The 20,331-nt window shown below is 41.7% G+C and overlaps 1 protein-coding gene and 1 pseudogene across 1 annotated transcript in view; one reads left to right on the top strand and one right to left on the bottom strand.

Annotated features, from left to right (window-relative positions):
• Positions 1-20,331, bottom strand: part of LOC133118958 (NACHT, LRR and PYD domains-containing protein 3-like) — a 734,314-nt pseudogene that overhangs the window by 283,561 nt on the left and 430,422 nt on the right.
• LOC133118959 (NLR family CARD domain-containing protein 3-like) overlaps positions 9,857-20,331 on the top strand; it is a 43,553-nt gene continuing 33,078 nt past the window's right edge. The window contains exons 1-6 of the mRNA XM_061229305.1: positions 9,857-9,947; positions 10,648-10,758; positions 11,614-11,695; positions 13,496-13,556; positions 14,359-15,882; positions 15,964-16,291. Coding sequence (XP_061085289.1) covers positions 9,883-9,947; positions 10,648-10,758; positions 11,614-11,695; positions 13,496-13,556; positions 14,359-15,882; positions 15,964-16,291 — 2,171 coding nt within the window. The 5' untranslated portion in view covers positions 9,857-9,882. The remainder of the gene's footprint in view (positions 9,948-10,647; positions 10,759-11,613; positions 11,696-13,495; positions 13,557-14,358; positions 15,883-15,963; positions 16,292-20,331) is intronic.

The following is a 20,331-nucleotide window of genomic DNA, read 5'->3' as shown; positions in this document are numbered from 1 at the left end:
GTAATCCAGGCGGGAAATGCGCCTGGACTAGGAGCTGGCTGGCTTTCTCAGTCAGGAGATGACGGATACGGCGTATATTATACAGAAAGAACCTGCAGGTTCTGGCAGTGGAGGATACTTGTGGAGCCAGGGTGAGGCAGTTATCAAGAGTCACCCCAAGATTCTTTGCCGTACGGGAGGAGGAAACTACAAAGTCCTCAACAGTCAACGAGAGGTCGATTGACGGAGAGGACTTAGCAGGGATGTAGAGAAGCTCAGTTTTGGCAAGGTTGAGCTTCAGGTGATGGGAAGTCATCCACGCAGAGATATCAGCCAAGCAGGCAGAGATCCGTGTGGTGATTTGGGTGTCGGGGGGGAAGGAAATGAAGAGTTGGGTGTCATCAGCGTAGGAATGATAAGAAAAGCTGTGGGAAGAGATAACAGAACCAAGAGACATGGTGTATAGCGAGAAGAGGAGAGGCCCAAGAACCGAGCCCTGCGGGACTCCAGTTCGTAGGGGGTGAGGGTCGGAGACTGCGCCCCTCCAAGTCACCTGGTAGGAGCGACCAGAGAGGTAGAAGGAAAACCAAGCGAGTGCAGAACCTGTGACACCCATCCCAGACAGCGATGAGAGCAGAATCTCATGGTTGACTGTATCGAAGGCGGCTGACAGGTCGAGGAAGATGAGGACAGAGGAGAGGGATTTTGCTTTAGCAGAGTGGAGTGCCTCAATGACCGCGAGCAGGGCGGTTTCAGTGGAGTGGCCACTCTTGAAGCCAGACTGGTTGGGGTCATGGAGATTGTTCTGGAGAAGATAAGTGGACAGTTGGGAGCAGACCGCCCGTTCCAGACTTTTAGCGAGAAAGAGAAGAAGAGAGACAGGCCGGTAGTTGTTCAGGGCAGAGGGGTCAAGAGTAGGTTTTTTGAGCAGGGGAGTTACTCTGGCCCTCTTCAGGGAAGAGGGCAGGGTGCCGGAAGAGAGGGAGGTGTTGATTAGAGAGGAGAGAAAAGGGAGAATGTCATCAGATATAGATTGTAGGAGGGCAGAGGGGAAGGGGTCAAGAGGACAGGTGGTTGGGCGGTGGGAAGTAAGGAGTTTCAGTGTGTCGGCGTTAGAGAGGGGAGGAAAGGAGGTTAGGGAGTTGGGGAGGGTAGGAGGGTCAGCAGGGGTGGAGGGTTGGGAGAAGGAATTGCGAATAGCATCAACCTTCTTTTCAAAGAAGGAGACAAAGTCATCAGGTGTGAGTGATGAGGGGGGTGGGGGGGGAGGGGGGGCCAGAAGAGAGGAGAAAGTTGAAAACAGTTTGCGGGGATTAGAGGCGGCCGCGTTAATTTTTCGAGTGAAAGAAGGAAGATTTAGCTAGAGAGACAGAGGAATGGAAAGATGATAAGAGGGCATGGAAGGAAGCCATATCACTGGGGAGACAGGACCTTTTCCATTTTCTCTCCGCCGCCCGCAGTTCGGTTCGGACAGCTCGTAGAGCATCAGAAAGCCAAGGACTGGGGGGGGGAGGCCCGAGCTAGTGAGAGGGAGGACATGAGAGTTGTAGCCACATCATCGGGAGACAGTCGAGAGACAGACTCCGCAGATGGTAGGCAGGAGAGGATTGTAGATGAGAGGGTGGAGGAAGACAGGTGGCTTAGGTTCCGTCGACAGGTGACAGTGGATGGTGGGAGAGATGGATGGGTGTTAGAGGAGAGTGGAAGAGAGAAAGAGATGAAGGAGTGGTCAGATATATGGAGTGGTGTTACAGAGAGGTTGGTTGTTGTGCAGCTCCTTGTGAACATGAGGTCAAGAAGGTTGCCTGCTTTGTGGGTGGGAGGGGAAAGAGTGAGGGTAAGGTCAAAAGAAGAGAGGAGGGAGAGAAAGGTAGACTGGGTGGACTGATGATATGAGAAAAAAGAAACAGACAACATAGGATGATGACTAAACATGGGATGATACAAGAAGAAGGGAAACAAATAACTGAGATGAATATTGAGTAGCAGTTTAGGTAGACATTAGATATTTTTTCAAATGTTTTTTAAACACAGTATGTGAGGACATAGATCTCAGTTGAGGGCTTAGTTCACTCCACAGCTTTGGGCCTCTAACGGAAAGATTATACTGGTGTCTTGATGTTTGTGAGCGCGATAGGAGTAGATTATTGTTGCTGTGTCTCGTTTGATGTGAATGGACATTGGAGGTGGCAATAAATAGATTAAATAGATAAATAGATAGAGGGTGTCTGGAAGTTCATGTTTTCTATACATGAATTTGTGGATGAATATGCATATCTGGTATGTGTTCACTTTTTCAATCGGCAATATGTTATATTTTTTAAAAAGGGGGGCGGATGGTGCATATCTATTTGAGTGGGAGATAAACCTTAAGTATTTCTTCTGTACTGTACGTAGTTTATTAAGATATGTAGGCTAGGTCGCTGCCAAGATAATGTTACAGTAATTGATGAAAGGGAACAGGAAGCTATAATATAGAGTAAGATGAGCTGAAGAGTGAACTAAGGGACAAACTTTCCTCAATATGCCCAGCATCCTTGAAGATCTTTTGGTGACTAGGTCAATGTGATTAGACCACTTGAGATCACTATCAATAATGATGCCTAAGAATTTAGTTTGCTGGACTAGATTGATTTCAGCATTATTTATGAGAATTTTGGCTAGTTCTTTTGGGTAGTGTTTATTTATGTTACAAAAGATCATGAAGTTGCACTTCTTCACATTGAGGGTTAGTTTGTTTCGTTGGAACCATTGCGCTACAATAGATAGTTCATTATTAACAATTCTGATCAGGGAGTAAAAATCATCGTGGGAAGCTATGAGATTTGTGTCATCAGCAAACAGAACTGGAAGGAGATTTGTACATGACATGGCCATATCGTTTATATAGATTAAAAATAATAAAGGACCCAGGACTGAGCCCTGGGGGACACCAAATGTGATCTTAGATTTCTTTGAGGAAACACCATTTAGATGGACATATTGCTCTCTATTGACAAGGTAACTGGTTAACAGTTTAAGGGCAGTATCCTTCACTCCATATCTTTTGAGTTTGGCAAGCAGTATAGCATGGCATACCGTGTCAAAGGCTTTGCTTAGATCCAGGAAGACACCAAGGGCAAATTTTTTGTTATCAAGAGCTGATGAGATATAATTAACGAGCTGTATTATGGCATACTCGGTAGAGTATTTTTTACGAAATCCATATTGGTGTTTGTATAATATATTATTTACTGCAAGGTGATTGGATAGTCTAGAATAGATCAGTTTTCCTAAGATTTTAGAGATACAAGGAAGAATTGATATAGGACGGTAGTTACTAAATTCCTTAGAATCACCTGATTTGAATATGGGTATGACTTTTGCGATTTTTAGATCGTGGGGGATGGTGCCAGACAGAAGAGATAAAGAAAGAATATGAGTAAGAGGTGTGATGATGTGATCAATTGTCTCCTTGATAAGGATACTCTTGATTCCATCATGACCATGAGCTGAGTTCTTTAGAGACATGATGATGTCTCGGACTTCCTGTGGAGTTGGAGGATCGAGATTTTGGAGTGAAGAATACTGACCCCTGATCGAGTCACAAGGATCAACATTAGAGTTTTTAAAGTTAGAGGCAAATTCAGGACCAACATTTACAAAGAAATCATTGAAACCATGAGCAATATCCGTTGGGTTGGAAAGAGATCCCTTAGTATCATTCATTTCCATAGGAGTAGCTGATGATTTTTTATTGCGTTTCATAAGATGATTGATGAGGCTCCATGTTGCCTTGATGTCATTTGATGCTAATGTGAATTTATCAGAATATAATTTTTTCTTTGTTTTTCTTACTAGGGTTATGAATCGGTTTTTACATTTCTTGTATGTTTCAATATTTATGGGGGTGGGGGTTATAATGGATTTCCTATAGAGGTTATTTTTTTACGGGATAGCTTCTTTAGTTCATCTGTTATCCAGGGTTTTCCTTTAGAGTTATTATTTCTGATTGTTGTCATAATCAAAGGAAACGATGAATCAAGGGCCAAATTGAATAATTCAATAAATAATTCATAGGCTTTATTGACATCTTGCATCATGAGAACCTCATCCCATGAGGTGGAGCCAATGGCTGATTTGAAGGCGTCAAAGTTATTTCTCGAGAATTTACGGTATTTAATTGGTATATTCAAAGGAGCCATAGGCCTACTATCACTGGAAGATTCATTAAGATGAATGATTTCATTCATGTTTCGCTCAAATGGGTTGAAGACTAGAGAGTCCATGGGGGGGACAGTCGTCCCTGTATTGGTTATATCAACAGAAGCCATAGTAGATTTGCAGTAATATCACGCTTCCGATCAAGCACCAAATCCATTCATACTCGAGGTGTCTGTGCCCACACTCTCTGTCGTACAGAATTACGCATACATTCATCTCCATGCATACCGATAGGCCTACAGACACTTTTACGCACGCGAGCGCACCAATCACCGCAGACGCGCAAGTTGTCCAACACGGACAACATACAAACAGCATACACCCTCTCGCCCACCCAGTCGCGCATACACTCATAATCACAGGTTCACGCTCATTCACGCATGCACACCAAAACATTCCTTGCAACGTGCACACCAGGAACAAAAAGATTGAGAAAATAGAGAAGAGAGTCAGTCAAAAAAAGAGTCCAGAATCCTAGCGACCCATCAAAAAATGATGTCATGCTCAGGCCTACTTCCCAGCAAACAAAAAGGTTTCCAGCTTTGAGCCTATTAAAGAGTAAAGTCGGAGCGGGTGTTCCCCATGCAACAGTTTCTTGGCAAAAGACAGGTCTGAATGAATAGGAAAAATAACATCCCAAGCAGCAAGAAATTAAGCAAAGTAATTGCCAAAAAATCAGATCCCAAATCTTAGGCGTTTTAGAGCCAGAACCAGGTTGGAGTCGGCTAGACGATGATCCAGAAGGCTGCCTGAGATATAGCCTAGGCCTAGGCCTACCACCCTGCCCAGAGGGCCTCTCTGAGTGACTTCCAGTAAAGAGTTCATCCAAAATATGTGTAAAAAATAAACAGGGATAGATTAGGCAAAACAAGGCAATTCTTTTCATTTTTGACTGCCAGTGAGCACCAGACATGCTGGAAAAAAGAGTGACTTTCATCATTTATATTCGTCCAGGTCGGCCATCTCTCTTACCATCCTCACCTTCTCGTCAGCGGGTGTGGACCCGTTCAACCGTATTAGCACTTTACAGTCCCTGGTCCATGTTGACTTTATTTTATTCTTCTTCCTCAGCTGTCGTGCCTCTCTGGCTATCTCTGCATTCTTCGGTGTGAGATGTTCATTGATAAATACCTGAGTATCAACAAGCTTTTTCCATTGCCGGAGTAGGTCTGTTTTGTGTTTGCGGTTTACAAATCTCATTATTATTGCAGGTTTTGCTTTCTGATCTCTTCGTGGTAGCATATGACAGGCAGAGATGTTTCGCTTATCGAAGAATATTTCCCTGGAATGCAAAAAATGTTCTACCTGCGTTTCGATGGATTGTTGTTCCTTCAGAGTGGGGTTTTCCTCACCTGGCTTCCTCGAAACCGCTGCTGCCCAGGATCTCGGCTTAACCTCCAATCCACTTATGATCACATCCTCTTTTCTTGTGAATAGTTCTAGGTCTTCGACTCTTCGTTCAAGTTTCTGTAGCTTTTCCACTTTTTCTTCAAGAACAGTTATTTTCACCTCTTTTTCCTTTACCGTTCTTTTAAGTTCCGCAACTTCAGTCAGGAGAGACACCAGCTCTGTTTGTTTAGCCGATACTTCACTCACCTCCTGCGTCAGTTTTGTCAGTTGTTCGTTCATTTCTTTCAGAGTTTGCTCCATGAATAGATGTTCCTTTTTAGGAGGCATTACAGTCTCCTACACCACTTGGCTGTTAACTTTTTGGTTTTTGGTGGCTAAGTATTTAATAATATAAACATTCCAACAGAGAGAAGCCGCAAGGCTACACTCTCCTCTTCCGCCTAGTTCGGTATATTCGGTATATTCCAGATGTCTCATTAAAAATGCATGTCTTACGAAATTTAAAACGAAATTAGATTGAAGGCTTCACAATAGCCCACAGTCTTGTCCCGGAGGCTAGAACCTAAAGGCATATGGTGATGCAGCGTCTTTTGGTTATTACTGCTCTAGCCTTAGGAATAGCCTGCCGATGGGTCTTGTTAGAGTCCTCTAGTGGTCAAAAATGCCACTGCACCCCTCTCCTGCCTACCTCAAGCTTGACCTCCCTTGCAGGTTTCTCCAACACAGTTCTTTACAAGGCCCAATGGTGTTGTAGCCTCTTGACTGTGACCTCCTCTCTATGCGCCCTCAAGAACAGAACAGCCTATATAATACCATGGGACATCATCAGCCCTGGGCCCACAATGGTCCCACCCAAACACCTCTCTCATTGCTGCCCCAACCCACATTTTCAACATATTAATAGCTTTTTAACCACAGCCCCCCGAGCGTTCAAACAATGTGTTTAGGATCAGGAGATACGGGCACAACTGGATCCCCTGCGAATTTCATTTCAATGATTACACTAAAATTTAAATTGCTTCCAGGTCACATGACCCACTGAAGGAATGGCAAATAATACAGGGGAAATTGTGATCAGGGCACAACTCTTTTATTCCACCAGGGCGTAATGCTTAATTTTTGGCAAATATATACATTATTTTATTTATATTTCAAAAGCATCCAGGTCACATGTCCCAGGGGTTCAAAGCCAATACCAAATCATTCCAGCTTTAATCTTTATTCAGGGGACACCTCTTTATATTGATATTACTTAAATATTTAAGTGTAAAAAAAGTGTATTATTTGATTGGAAAAATAATAGATCTTTTTCAGTAGCTTCCAGGTCACTGACACAATGACTTAAAACCAAGAGGGGAGAATTCTGCTATCATTCCCACATAAGGCAGAAGTTTTCCTGTTATCAGCATGTGCTTCTTCAGGTTTCATAAATATTGTCATGGAGAAATTGGATTTATTTTATCTCCTGGAAAACAACAATTTCACTACTAATATAGGACACATGTCTTTTTATTGGTAATATGTGCTACTTTATCTTTGATAAATATTTTGATTGAAAAGTTAGAGATTTTTTAATTGCTTCAAAGTCACAAGAACCACTTACTTAAAACCGATATAGAAACATTATACCAATACTCCCAAATTCCCAGAAAGGGCACACCTTTGTGTTGACATGTGCCTCTTAATATTTTATTAAATATTGTACGGTAATTTAAAAGAAAAAAATCTTCTGTTAGTGTATGCTATGCACCAGTAGAGGGCGCTAGTGCTAGTATCTCATCAAGAGAACATCAGTGCTTGTCTCACAGTTGCAAAAAAAGCACCTGGGTGATCCCTAAGCCTTTTGGGATAATGTTCTATGTAGCAGTCATGCTTTTTTTTCTGCTGTTTTGTGTTAATGGGTCATGTGACCTGGAAGATATTCAGTTCAGTTTAAAAACTAAACTGAATCATGGGCCGAATGGATAAATGAAAGTTTGTGCCTGCGTGTTGGAAGGACCCACCTCATAACACACCTGTTCTGGAATGTATTAACATCGTAATTTTGAAGCTATTTTTTTGTGCGATGATCAAACAAAGCGTTGTGCCTTATTCTCTAAGCCATTTAAAGTATGAACTTGTTCTAGAAAGAATTCAGACATATTTTAAGGAACTAGATTTTCCCACCCACCGATAGAAGCCTATTTATCTTGAATTGAGGCTTATGGATAGAATAACAGTAATATACAGACAATATACATTATCAAACATCTGTATGAATCTTGTGTGGAATGTCATTGTTTTTATTTTTGCTCTAGCTGTCAGACTGTTTGGATTCGTGATCAAATGTAGAATTTGGACAGAATGCACAGAACAAGGCATGCTATTGTTGTTTTTTGTGTTGTTCCTCCATGTTAGGTGAGAGTAAGAACAAAGACAAATTACCTTAAATTGATTTCTGCTATGTTAAATTCGGTGGTGGTTTGCTAATTCATGTGTGGAGCTTTGATAGTTTGATAGTTTCTATTATTTGAAATGAGCCAACAGCTTCCGTTTACAGGAGCATGTTAAAAAAGTTTCAGGGTTCATATTTGACATCCAACTCTAACCAGTCCCAATTCACAGCAACTCAGTGGCCATGTCTTTCCTGTTGAATCGTATTCCATGTAATTCTTACTTGTTTCAATCATATTCAATTCAGCAGCTACTTCAGGAGCAGAAATTGTGGTTAGTTGTATTAGATGCTGTTTCTTGTTTGTACCACAAGGTGGCAGTACGTAGCTGTGTATGCTGTGGACTGCCACTGCTCCAAAGCAGGGACGCGTGTTTTCAAAGCCACGTCAATGCCGGTCTGCGTTATGCTTGAGTTGTAAACAGAGAATATGTGACAAAAATGCTTTTACATTTTACAATGAGGCTACTTAACAAATAATGATCTGCTTTGATTAATAATTGGTTTTCGCCGTCTTTGGATGTTTTCAAATGAACATTTTCTTGCGAGCCTGTTCATATTTGTCAAATGTGATGTACTTATGGACTAGTGTATGCTATGCACCAGTAGAGGGTGCTAGTGTATGCTATGCACCAGTAGAGGGGGCTAGTGTATGCTATGCACCAGTAGAGGGCGCTAGTGTATGCTATGCACCAGTAGAGGGCGCTAGTGTATCTCATCCACATCCACAGGTAGGTAGATGGTACAGAGAGCAAGAAAAATCCAGTTAGAGTTAGAGAATTACACAACTTGGTTCCATCTTCAGGTCACCAAGTTTCCAAATCTACAATTAATTGCTACAATCAGAATTTCATAATTTCTACTATTAGACACTGCCTCTATGCCAAAGGACTATTTGGAATTGATTCAGGATGAATGGCTTTATTGGGAGCAATGAAAAAAGCAGCTATTTCCTTAATGGCCTTGTCTACTGCGGTCAGATGAGATGACATTAGAGCTAGGGCATAGGTTTGGTGTTGATTTCAGGATTAATTTACAGAAAAGAGCATCAGACCTGGGGTAGATATGATAGTGCATCGTTAATGTATTGGGGCTGTTTTGCTCCCACTGGTCCTGGGGCCTTTGTTAATAGCAATGGCATTATGAACTCTACCCAAGTACCAGGACATTTTACCCAAAAAGCTGGGTAATCACACATGAAAATATCAAAGATCTGGAATGACTGTGGATGGAGGAAGGGTCTAAGATCCCTCCCCATGTGTTCTCCAGTCTTATAAGACATTACAGAAAAAGACCCTGTTATCCTTGCAAGGGGAGGGTGTCTAACATCCTGAATAGGTTGGGTCATTACTAAAATACATTCTGCATGTTGGACAGTCAGCTGAGCACTGGCATTATTTTTATTATAAAGAAACTCTTCTTCAACATTATCAATGGTCCCACATTACTGAGGTGACTGTATAGTATGTTGCTCTGTGATGGATTTGCAACCTCCAGGGTGTTATCCTGCCTCTCACCCAGTGCATGCTGGGATAGGCTCCAGCCCCCCCCCATGACGCTGACCAGAAGTGAGTGTATTAGATCATGGATGGATGGATGTGGAGTATAGGTTTATGGACCATTTAAATTCCAGACTGCTTCCTGTCAACACTGTGCTATATTGTGTATGTGCTTGTCTGTTTGTGTTAGTGTGTCTATATGTGTGTTCAGTGTGTTCTCATTTTGTGTGTTTACAGGTTGGCTGATGTGGGTCAGAACCCACATGTGGTCTAGTCTGGTCTGACGTGTTCCAGTCTCCTGAGATAGGGGGCACTGTTTCTGCACTCAGAGGGTGAGTTTAACTGGAAGCTCTGTCTCCATGTTTTGTTCACAGGGTCCAGGTAGAAAGAGCAGAAAGAGCTGTACCCAGCTGTCTGTCTATGAAGAGTGATCAATCAATGGGTACTCCATTCAACTTCAGAGGAGAGTTCACAGGTGATCAAAGGTAATGAAATAGGTTTAAATTGACACAACTGTTTAATTACACTTCAATGTCACTGTCAGCTTTCAGGTGTAGGTGGACGTTTTATATTCAGATGTGGTATGAGTTATAGCTGCAGTTGGAAGATTGCATTACATTACATTGCATTACATTAATGGCATTTGGCAGACGCTCTTATCTCGAGCAATGTACAGTTGATTAGACTAAGCAGGAGACAATGCTCGCCTGGAGAAATGCAGGTTTAAGGGCCTTGCTCAAGAGCCCAACGGCTGTGCAAATCTTATTGTGGCTACACCGGGGATTGAACCACCTACCTTGCAGGTCCCAGTCATGTAGCTTAACCACTATGCTACAGGCCGTCCCTGTTGCGTAGTGGTTTAACTGATGAGTTGACTGGTTTAACTGGAAGCTCTGTCTTTGTGTCTTGTACTACAATATATCTGCTTATATTCACAACCGTTTTTATAATAAAGCTGTGTCAACCAGAGGCAGATGGGTTCCCCCACTGAGTCAGGTTCTGCTCAAGGTTTCTTCCTATTAGCCAGGGAGTTTTTCCTTGCCACTGTTGCCCTTGGGGTACTCTTGGGGGCCAGTTCTCTGTAAAGCTGCTTTGCGACAAAGCCCCTTTGTCAAAAGCGTAATACAAATAAAAATTGATAGATTGAGTTTAACTGAAAGCTCTGTCTCCATGTTTTGTTCACAGGGTCCAGGTTGAAAGAGCAGGGTCACCTGTACCCAGCTGTCTGTCTATGAAGAGTGATCAATCAATGGGTACTCCATTCAACTTCAGAGGAGAGCTCCAAGGTGATCAAAGGTAATTAAACCAGTTCAAATCGACACATTTGTTAAAGTAAAACACCAATATTTTGCGAAATATTCCTTTTTCCTGACTTACCCAGACTTAGACGAGATGTTTGATATGATTTTCATTTTTGTGCATTCACTGGCTCTGTTTCCATGTTAGCTTATCCTGTTAGCTTAGCATAAAGACTTGAAGCCTAAAGATGTCAGTAGCCTACAGCCTTCAAAGTGAAGAAATACACCTTACAGCAACTCTGAAGCTGTCTTATTGACATGATTTATCTTGTGTATTTGAAATACACATGCGGGTTAAAAGTTAAAACGAGAGACGTTGTTTTTGGTGAAGTTAGACGGTTTGAACTCTAACCGCTGAACACACGTGTATCCTCTTCCATTTTCTACTGGTTGAACACAGTGATGTGCACCTTCTGAAGGTAGTTTTTGAACTTCTCCGAAAACAACGTTTCTCATTTAAATAAATGTTTCCTGCATGTGTATTTCAAACACACATGATAACTTGTGTAAATAAGACAGCTCCAGAGTTGCTGGAAGATGTATTTCTTCACTTTGAAGGAGGTAGGCTACTGACACCTATAGGCTTCAAGTCTTTATGCTAAGCTAACACATTTTGCTCACATGGAAACAGAGCCAGTGAATGCAAAAAAAATAAAAATGAAATCGAACATCTCGTCTGCTGGTTAAGTGAAAGATGTGTATTTCCCAAAATATTGCTGTTTTCCGTTCAATTCTTTTTAAATGTCACGGGAACATTTCAGGTATATGTGAGGTGTGTTATGTCATATTCAGATGTGCTGTGAGTTAGAGCTGCAGTCAGAGGGTGAGTTTAACTGGAAGCTCTGTCTCCAAGTTTTGTTCACAGAGTCCTGCAGTCACTGGAGTCCAGCTCTTTAGAAGAGAAGAGTTCAGAGAAATTATCTCCCCCAAAACAGGTGTGTGATCTTCTTCCTCAGAACTTCATTATTTTTTAATCAGTTATTTTCTGTGTACTGTAAATCTAATTCAAACATATAGTGGTGTGTAATGCTTCTATTTTGCATGATTTTCTTTCTACAAAATGTTTTCATTACAAATTTCTTTTTCAGCGTAACAATTTGAGTGAAAAGTTGAATCTGTGAAATTTACACACATTTCATAATTTCTTGGTATTTGGTATGTCCCCCAGCTTTAATGGCAACATGCACATGTGCTGTCTTGGACTCCACATATTTGTGCAAAACCTGATGATCCAGGTTATTCCAGCAGTATTTGACAATGTTTCAAAGAGCATCTTGTGATGTTACTGAATGCTTGGTTTCTGTCAGTCTTCTAGTGTCCCCATAAATTGAGGTTGAGGTCAGGTGGTTGTGGATTATGCAGCAATCCTTGGTTTGCACGTGGTTCTTGCGTAGCTTTGAAGTAACTTTAATTTGTTTTAATATGTTCAAAATCCTAAAAGCTTTTTTTTATTTCCACGATAAGATGAAACTGTGGTCTTTTGGATGGATATCATGAATATTTTTTATGCTTAAAATTAATAACATGCTCCACCTTTGCCAAATATTACTCATAACCATCCAAATCTCACGCATGCATGCAATCAACCTGCTTTTCATTTGAACATTTAATGTGAACTTTTAAACATTTCTGGCTTCTTTGGCACAAGGAGGTAAAAAATGATCTGAAATTAAAAATCATAAATGTTTGGGAAGAGAATCCTGAGTGGAAACAGCAGGTGAAGCTTTCGGCTGTGCACATGAAGCGCTAGTCCTAGTGCTAATGTGTTACTTTTTAATCCCTCAAAAGACAACAGCAACACAACACACCTTAATCTGTAATCCAGCTCTGCAGTGGTCCTGGCCCTGCATGGCTCACAGAAAGTCCAGACTCCTTTTGCTGGTCTCAAACACAGCAGCAGAGTAAGCCTCCAAACAGAGCCTTTTAAACCAGAAGCATTCAGCTCACTGAGCATTTACTGAATGCATTGCACAGAGCAACTCAATTCTGAGCAAATTAATTATTTATCACACTTCATATGTCTACAAAGCCTTCAAATGGGAACAAAAGCTGCACTTAAGAAATGAGAATTTGGCACTGCTGTGCGTTTGGTGTCTCAAATCATCGGTCCCTTTTCTGGCCATGTGACACAAGGCTGTGGTTGTAGTGCATTGAGTGTTTATTTCACACTGATACAGCACACCTCTTCATGTGTTTATTTCACACACTGGTACAGCACACCTCTTCATGTGTTTATTTCACACACTGATACAGCACACCTCTTCATGTGTTTATTTCACACACTGATACAGCACACCTCTTCATGTGTTTATTTCACACTGATACAGCACACCTCTTCATGTGTTTATTTCACACACTGGTACAGCACACCTCTTCATGTGTTTATTTCACACACTGATACAGCACACCTCTTCATGTGTTTATTTCACACACTGATACAGCACACCTCTTCATGTGTTTATTTCACACTGATACAGCACACCTCTTCATGTGTTTATTTCACACACTGGTACAGCACACCTCTTCATGTGTTTATTTCACACACTGATACAGCACACCTCTTCATGTGTTTATTTCACACACTGATACAGCACACCTCTTCATGTGTTTATTTCACACTGATACAGCACACCTCTTCATGTGTTTATTTCACACTGATACAGCACACCTCTTCAGGTGTTTATTTCACACTGATACAGCTGACCTCTTCATGTGTTTATTTCACACTGATACAGCACACCTCTTCTTGTGTTTATTTCAAGGATCTCACTGACTCACTGGAGAGAGAGCAGCACAGTAAGTTCTCTCTCATTGCTACTGTGTGTCCATTAGAGTGCTGACATGTGTTTAGCAAACAGATCTCACAGTGCAGTGTTCTAATTTATAGAATTCACACTTTCATGATAATGTTTTACGTTGATAATCTTACACATAGAAAAGAAGATTAAATGTCTCTGAAGGGGATTCAATGCAGGAACTTTGTGCTCAAAAGTCAGACAACTAAAGCACTGTCCCATCCGACAGACTGCCCTGAGTTTGTGCAGTAACTAAAGCACTGTCCCATCAGACAGACTGTCCTGAGATTGTGCAGTAACTAAAGCACTGTGCCATCAGACAGACTGTCCTGAGTTAGTGCAGTAACTAAAGCACTGTCCCATCAGACAGACTGCCTTGAGTTTGTGCAGTAACTAAAGCACTGTGCCATCAGACAGACTGTCCTGAGTTTGTGCAGTAACTAAAGCACTGTCCCATCAGACAGACTGTCCTGAGTTTGTGCAGTAACTAAACACTGTCCCATCAGACAGACTGTCCTGAGTTCATATTCAGGGCAGAATAGATTTAAAAATGGCCATGTGACCTTTGAAGACAGTATTTGAAGGTGTTCATTCTTATTTTACAAGTGCAGCCGTATGTACTTTTTGCTCATTAGTTTTATTTGTGATTGATTATCATTGAGAGGTCTGTAATACTGTTAAAGGTTTATAACACTGATGTGTGTAAAATACTGTGAAAACTGCTTTTCTTCTTAATCTGTTATTGAATTGTAAACTTTAATCTTATTTTAAACAGAATTATTTCTCATATTTCCTCTCTTCAGATGAATCCATTAAAAGAGCCCAGCAGGAACTGAAAACCCATCTGAAGAAGAAGTGTGAATACATATTTGAAGGTTTAGCAGTGCAGGGCCTCACAACTCTCCTCAATGAGATCTATACAGAGCTCTACATCACAGAGGGGGGAAGTGGGGGGGTCAATAATGAGCACAAGGTCAGACAGATTGAGACAGCATCCAAGAGACAAACCACCCAGGGGACTCCAATCCTCTGCAATGACATCTTTAAGCCTTTACCTGGACAAGAGAAACACATCAGAACTGTGCTTACAAAGGGCATCGCTGGCATTGGGAAAACCGTCTCTGTGCAGAAGTTTATTCTGGACTGGGCAGACGGAAAAGCCAATCAGGATGTTGATTTCATCTTTGCTCTTCCTTTCCGAGATCTGAATCTGAAGAAGGAAGGAGCATTCAGTCTGATGCAACTTCTACAACACTACTTTCCAGAACTGAAAGAGATCAAAAGTGTTGAAGGTGATGAAGTCAAAGTTGTGTTTATCTTTGATGGTCTGGATGAATGTCGACTTCCTCTACATTTCCAAAGCAATGAGATCTGCTGTGATATAACAGAGTCATCATCAGTGGATGTGCTGCTGACCAACCTCATTAAGGGGAATCTGCTTCCCTCTGCTCTCATCTGGATCACCTCCCGACCTGCAGCAGCCAATCAGATCCCTCCTGAGTGCATCCACCAGGTGACAGAGGTACGAGGGTTCAATTACCCAGAGAAGAAGGAGTACTTCAGAAAGAGAATCAGAGATCAGAAGCAGGCCAGCAGAATCATCTCACACATCCAGTCATCCCGGAGTCTCTACATCATGTGTCACATACCAGTCTTCTGCTGGATTTCTGCTACTGTTCTGGAGACAATGTTGGGTAAAGTAGAGACTGGAGATCTGCCCAAAACTCTGACTGAAATGTACACACACTTCCTGCTCATTCAGATTAATGTGAAGAATCTGAAGTATTGTGGCTCCGAAGAAACAAACCCAAAGATGTCAGCATCAGATACAGAAATCATCCTGAAACTGGGGCAGCTGGCTTTTGTACAGCTGGAAAAGGGCAATCTGATATTCTATAAAGAGGACCTGAGAGACAGTGGCATTGGTGTCAGTGAAGCTTCAGTGTACTCTGGGGTGTGCACAGAGATCTTTAAAGAGGAGCGTGGGTTGGGTCAGGAGAAGGTCTACTGCTTTGTGCATCTGAGCATTCAGGAGTATCTGGCCGCCTTGTTTGTGTTTCATTCATGTGTAAATGAGAACATAAATGTGCTCAGAGCAGATGAATCAAAACCTCACAGTGTCAGAGTGCAGCTGTCTGAGTTACACTGGAGTGCATTGGATCAGGACTTAAAGAGTGAGAACACATACCTGCACCAGCTGTCTGAGTTACACTGGAGTGCAGTGGATCAGGCCTTAGAGAGTAAGAATGGACACCTGGACCTTTTCCTCCGATTCCTTCTCGGCCTTTCTCTGGACTCCATTCAGCCGCTCTTAGGAGGACTACTGACCCAGACAGGAAGCAGATCCCCTGTGCTAGTCCCACAGACACAGACAGTAAGCAGATCCCCTGTACCAGACCCACAGACACAGACAGGAAGCAGATCAGGGAGCATCAAGAAAACAGTCTGGTTCATTAAGAAGCAGATCAAAGACGAATCTTCAGCAGAGAGGACCATCAATCTGTTCCACTGTCTGAATGAACTGAATGACAACTCTGCAGTGGAGGAAATCCAGAATTCCCTGAGATCAGGAAAACTTTCTGATAAAGAGCTGCAACCCCACCAATGTTCAGCTCTGGCCTTTGTGTTACTGATGTCAGAGACGATCCTGGATGAGTTTGACTTGAAGACCTACAACCCATCAGAAGCAGGTCGTCACAGACTGGTACCAGTAGTCAGGAACTGCAGGAAGGCCAAGTGAGTTTTATGTAATTATTCATGTTGATGATTGACAGCATATTTTCATACTTTATCATTCTAGTCAGAATAAAGTGCAATACAATTGTCAGGCCGCTGAAAATTTGATTATAATTTCCAATATGCCATCATTTAGTGTTCTGAACCCAGAACATAAACAGCATCAAATGCAAAAACTCCTCACTTATATATTTTGTTTAATTTAATTTACGATTATTATTTCCATAGATCAGCTGTCTAATAAATGATGACTTTGTTGAAAGTGAAAGGCTTTAGGGGGGAGAAAGGGGGGATTTCAGGTTCATCCTGTAATCTCAGTTTTTATGTAGTTTCAGTGTTTTTTAAAAACTATTCCCCACACCTCTAGGGCAGCAGTAATGTTCAGTGCACGGTAACCCACCATCTCCCACACATAGGTGCTGATGATTCGAATAAGGACGAGTAGTGGAGAGGAGTGAAAGAGAGGGAGATTAATATTATTGGTATATCTAGTGCTATGTGTGTGAACTTGCAAATTAAGGCGGATTAGATCCTGGCAAGGTTTTGGCAGGGATTCAGGATGAGGCAAATATTTGTAGCTGAAAGAGCATGTCATTTGAATGTTCATATCACAAATGGACAGTAAATTCACTTCGCTCATAATGGTTAGAGTAATTAGTCTTATAATTTATTTCTGCAAAATGGAGATTCTGTGAAGAGAGGTGGGGTATGTGGCGGCCTTTGCAATATTACAGTGTAGAAGATAAGGGGAAATGAGGCTGTAGTTCAGAGTTAAGACAGGACTGGTGAACCCAATGATGGATTTTATGGATTATGGGTGATTTTGTTACTTCTACAGACTAAGTGTATGTGATCATTCCAGTTTAACGTTTCATCAATGAACATGACAAAAAATTTGGCTGACCGGACATGTGATATTTCATAACCATCAATAAGTACTTTAAAAATTGATTCACAACATTTATTTTTCCTGAAAATGTATCACTTTTCTGCACAAAGTAATAAAATTAAAATGCAGATATGACACAGCTGGAAACAAACATAGTCGAGGGCAAGTCTGACTCCCTGCCAGAATTTGACTCATCAATTTATTAATTGTTTCTGAGGATAGATGGACAATTCTGTGCCATGGTCCATATTGGTACTTTCGCATTTAAAATGGTGGGAACACTGTTGTCACAGTTAGAATCTTTATGAACAATCTTAGAAGAAATACAGTTTTGTTTGCTGGTATGTCTCTGTTCTGGAAGCCTGCCAGTGAAAACAGCCATATCATATTATATCTTTAAAACTGGTGGAGGTTAGGGGTCACTGCTGTCCCTCGGCTGTGGCAGGTAGCTACATACTGTGCTGCCAAATGTGCACAGGATTTGTAATAATTGATGGATTTGTAATAATTGTGTCTCTGGTATAGCTGGGAAGTTTGGGTATATATTTTTTAATTTGGGAAAGAGAAGTTCTGGAATTTCTATGTATTTGTCACAACGGGTTAGAAAGTGCAGCTCTGCCTCCATGTCCTGTTTGTCACAGTGGTAGCATTGTTTTTGTTTTTGTTGCTTTATAATTTAGTTGATTCTAACAGGTTGGTTTGGTATGGATTTGTCCTGGATGGTGTTAGTGGGGGTTAGTGAACTGAGCCTCAGGACTGGATGGTGTTAGTGGGGGTTAATGAACTGAGCCTCAGGGCTGGATGGTGTTAGTGGGGGTTAGTGACTGAGCCTCAGGGCTGGATGGTGTTAGTGGGGGTTAGTGACTGAGCCTCAGGGCTGGATGGTGTTAGTGGGGGTTAGTGACTGAGCCTCAGGGCTGGATGGTGTTAGTGGGGGTTAGTGAACTGAGCCTCAGGGCTGGATGGTGTTAGTGAGGGTTAGTGACTGAGCCTCAGGGCTGGATGGTGTTGGTGGAGGTTAGTGAACTGAGCCTCAGGGCTGGATGGTGTTAGTGGGGGCTAGTGAACTGAGCCTCAGGGCTGGATGGTGTTAGTGGGGGTTAGTGAACTGAGCCTCAGGGCTGGATGGTGTTAGTGGGGGTTAGTGACTGAGCCTCAGGACCAGCTGGTTGAGGGGACTCTTCTCTGGGCTCAGCTCTTGGCATTGCAGGGCTTTGTAATGGTATGAGTGGGGGTCGCTGTTTTTGAAATGTTTCCAAATCTGTATTGCCCCCTTTTGTATTTTGATTAATAATGGATATTGGCCTAATTCTGCCCTGCATGCATTGTTTGCCGTTTTCCGTTTGTACTTATAAGATGTTCTTACAAAACTCTGCATGCAGGGTTTCAGTTGGGTGTTTGTCCTATTGAGCAAAATCTTGCTTTGTAAGCGGACCCCACACTTCACTGCCATATGGGGCAATTGGTTCAATTAGATTAACCAAATATTAATTCTGATTGGGATTTCAATGCTGATCTTTTTCTTTATGGCATAGAATGCCCTACATGCCTTCTCTTTCAGTTCATTTATTGGCATGTTGAAATTTCCGGAACATTTCATATTTAGGCCTAAATAGTTATAGTTTGTGCAGTTTGTGCTGTGTTCTATGTGGTTTGTCCCTATTCTGTGTGTTTCCCTGAGATCTGGATCTTTTTTGGAAAATCATTATCTTTGACTTTTTCACGTTTACCGTCAGGGTCCAGGTCTGACGGTATTTCTCTAGCAGATCCAGGCCCTGCTGTAAACCCTGTGCTGTGGGCGACAGCACACGGCTTACATATTTTTCTATTAGGGTGTGTGGGGTGTAAATATGATCAGCTATGCAGTGTTTTGGTAAGACTCCAATTTGTCTTTTACTCAAGACATTGTGCTCATTAATGAAGTCTATGAGTCTTGTATTCATAATGCTACAGAGAACCTTCCCCAGATTACTCTTCACACAAATGCCTTGGTAAATGTTGTGATCCAATTTATTTCCACTTGTAAAGATTGGGGTTATAAGTCCTTGATTCCAGATGTCAGGGAAGTAACCCACGCTCAGAACCAAGTTAAATAATTTTAGAATAGCCTGTGAAACTGGTGTGTTTTAGCATCTCATTTAATATGCCATCAGGTCCAGATGCTTTTTTTTGGTTTGAGGACCTGCAGTTTCTCCAGTAGCTCCTGGCCAGTAATGGAGGAATCCAGTGGGTTTTGGTTATCTTTTACTGCTAGTGATTGTAACTTCTGTTGGATGTGTTTTTGTTCTGATGCTGTGTTGAGGTGTATTTTGAAGTGTTTTGAAGTGTTCAGTCCATATCTCCGTTTTGAATGGCCAATTGTTACATTTACATTTACATTTTAGTCATTTGGCAGACGCTTTTAATCCAAAGCGACTTACAAGTGCATAGGTTCTACCATAAGTCAGAGCATCACATCCAGAAACTAGCAAAATACACAGGAAATGCTGTTCTAAACATAGTTGTCATCAGAAGTGCATTTAAAAAAAAAAAAAAAATTTTTAAAAATTTTTTTGGGGGGGGGGGGGGTTAGACAAGGATAGGGATATCAGAAAGGAGGGGCAGGGGAAATCAGGAGGGAGGACTAAGGTAGAGTTTGAAAAGGTGGGTTTTGAGTCTGCGTCGAGATAGGGGGAGGGATTCTGCTGTTCTGACAGTGGTAGGCAAGTCATTCCACCACTTCAGTTTTGATTTATTCAGTGTTTTCCCATTTTCCCAGAATGTGTTAGTATTAATGGATTCCTCAATTAGTGTCAGCTGTTTATGGGTATACAAGGCTTTTTTGGTTGTGAACATGTATTTGTAGTGTTTGTGTCTCACAGTAACAGAGGCGCAAATCAGGGTTTAATGGGTCTCTGTGTTTCCACAGTTTTTTCCTAATATTTTGACATTATGTATCAAACCAGTTGTCGTCTTTGGATTGTATTTATTTATTACTTCATATTTTCAATTCAGATATGTTAGCAGTTTTCCTATGAAATGGATATTTTTCACTGCCTGATTTACGCCTTCTGTACTGTGAGCATATGTGGTTTCCAGAAAGGTGTCTAATAATGTTTGAATTTTTTGGGTGCCAATTGCTTTCTGGAACTGTTCTGTACTGTTTTTCTGC

The sequence above is a fragment of the Conger conger genome, chromosome 19 (assembly GCF_963514075.1).
Source record: "Conger conger chromosome 19, fConCon1.1, whole genome shotgun sequence".
Lineage (NCBI taxonomy): Eukaryota > Metazoa > Chordata > Actinopteri > Anguilliformes > Congridae > Conger > Conger conger.
This window is presented reverse-complemented; position numbering and strand designations above follow the sequence as displayed.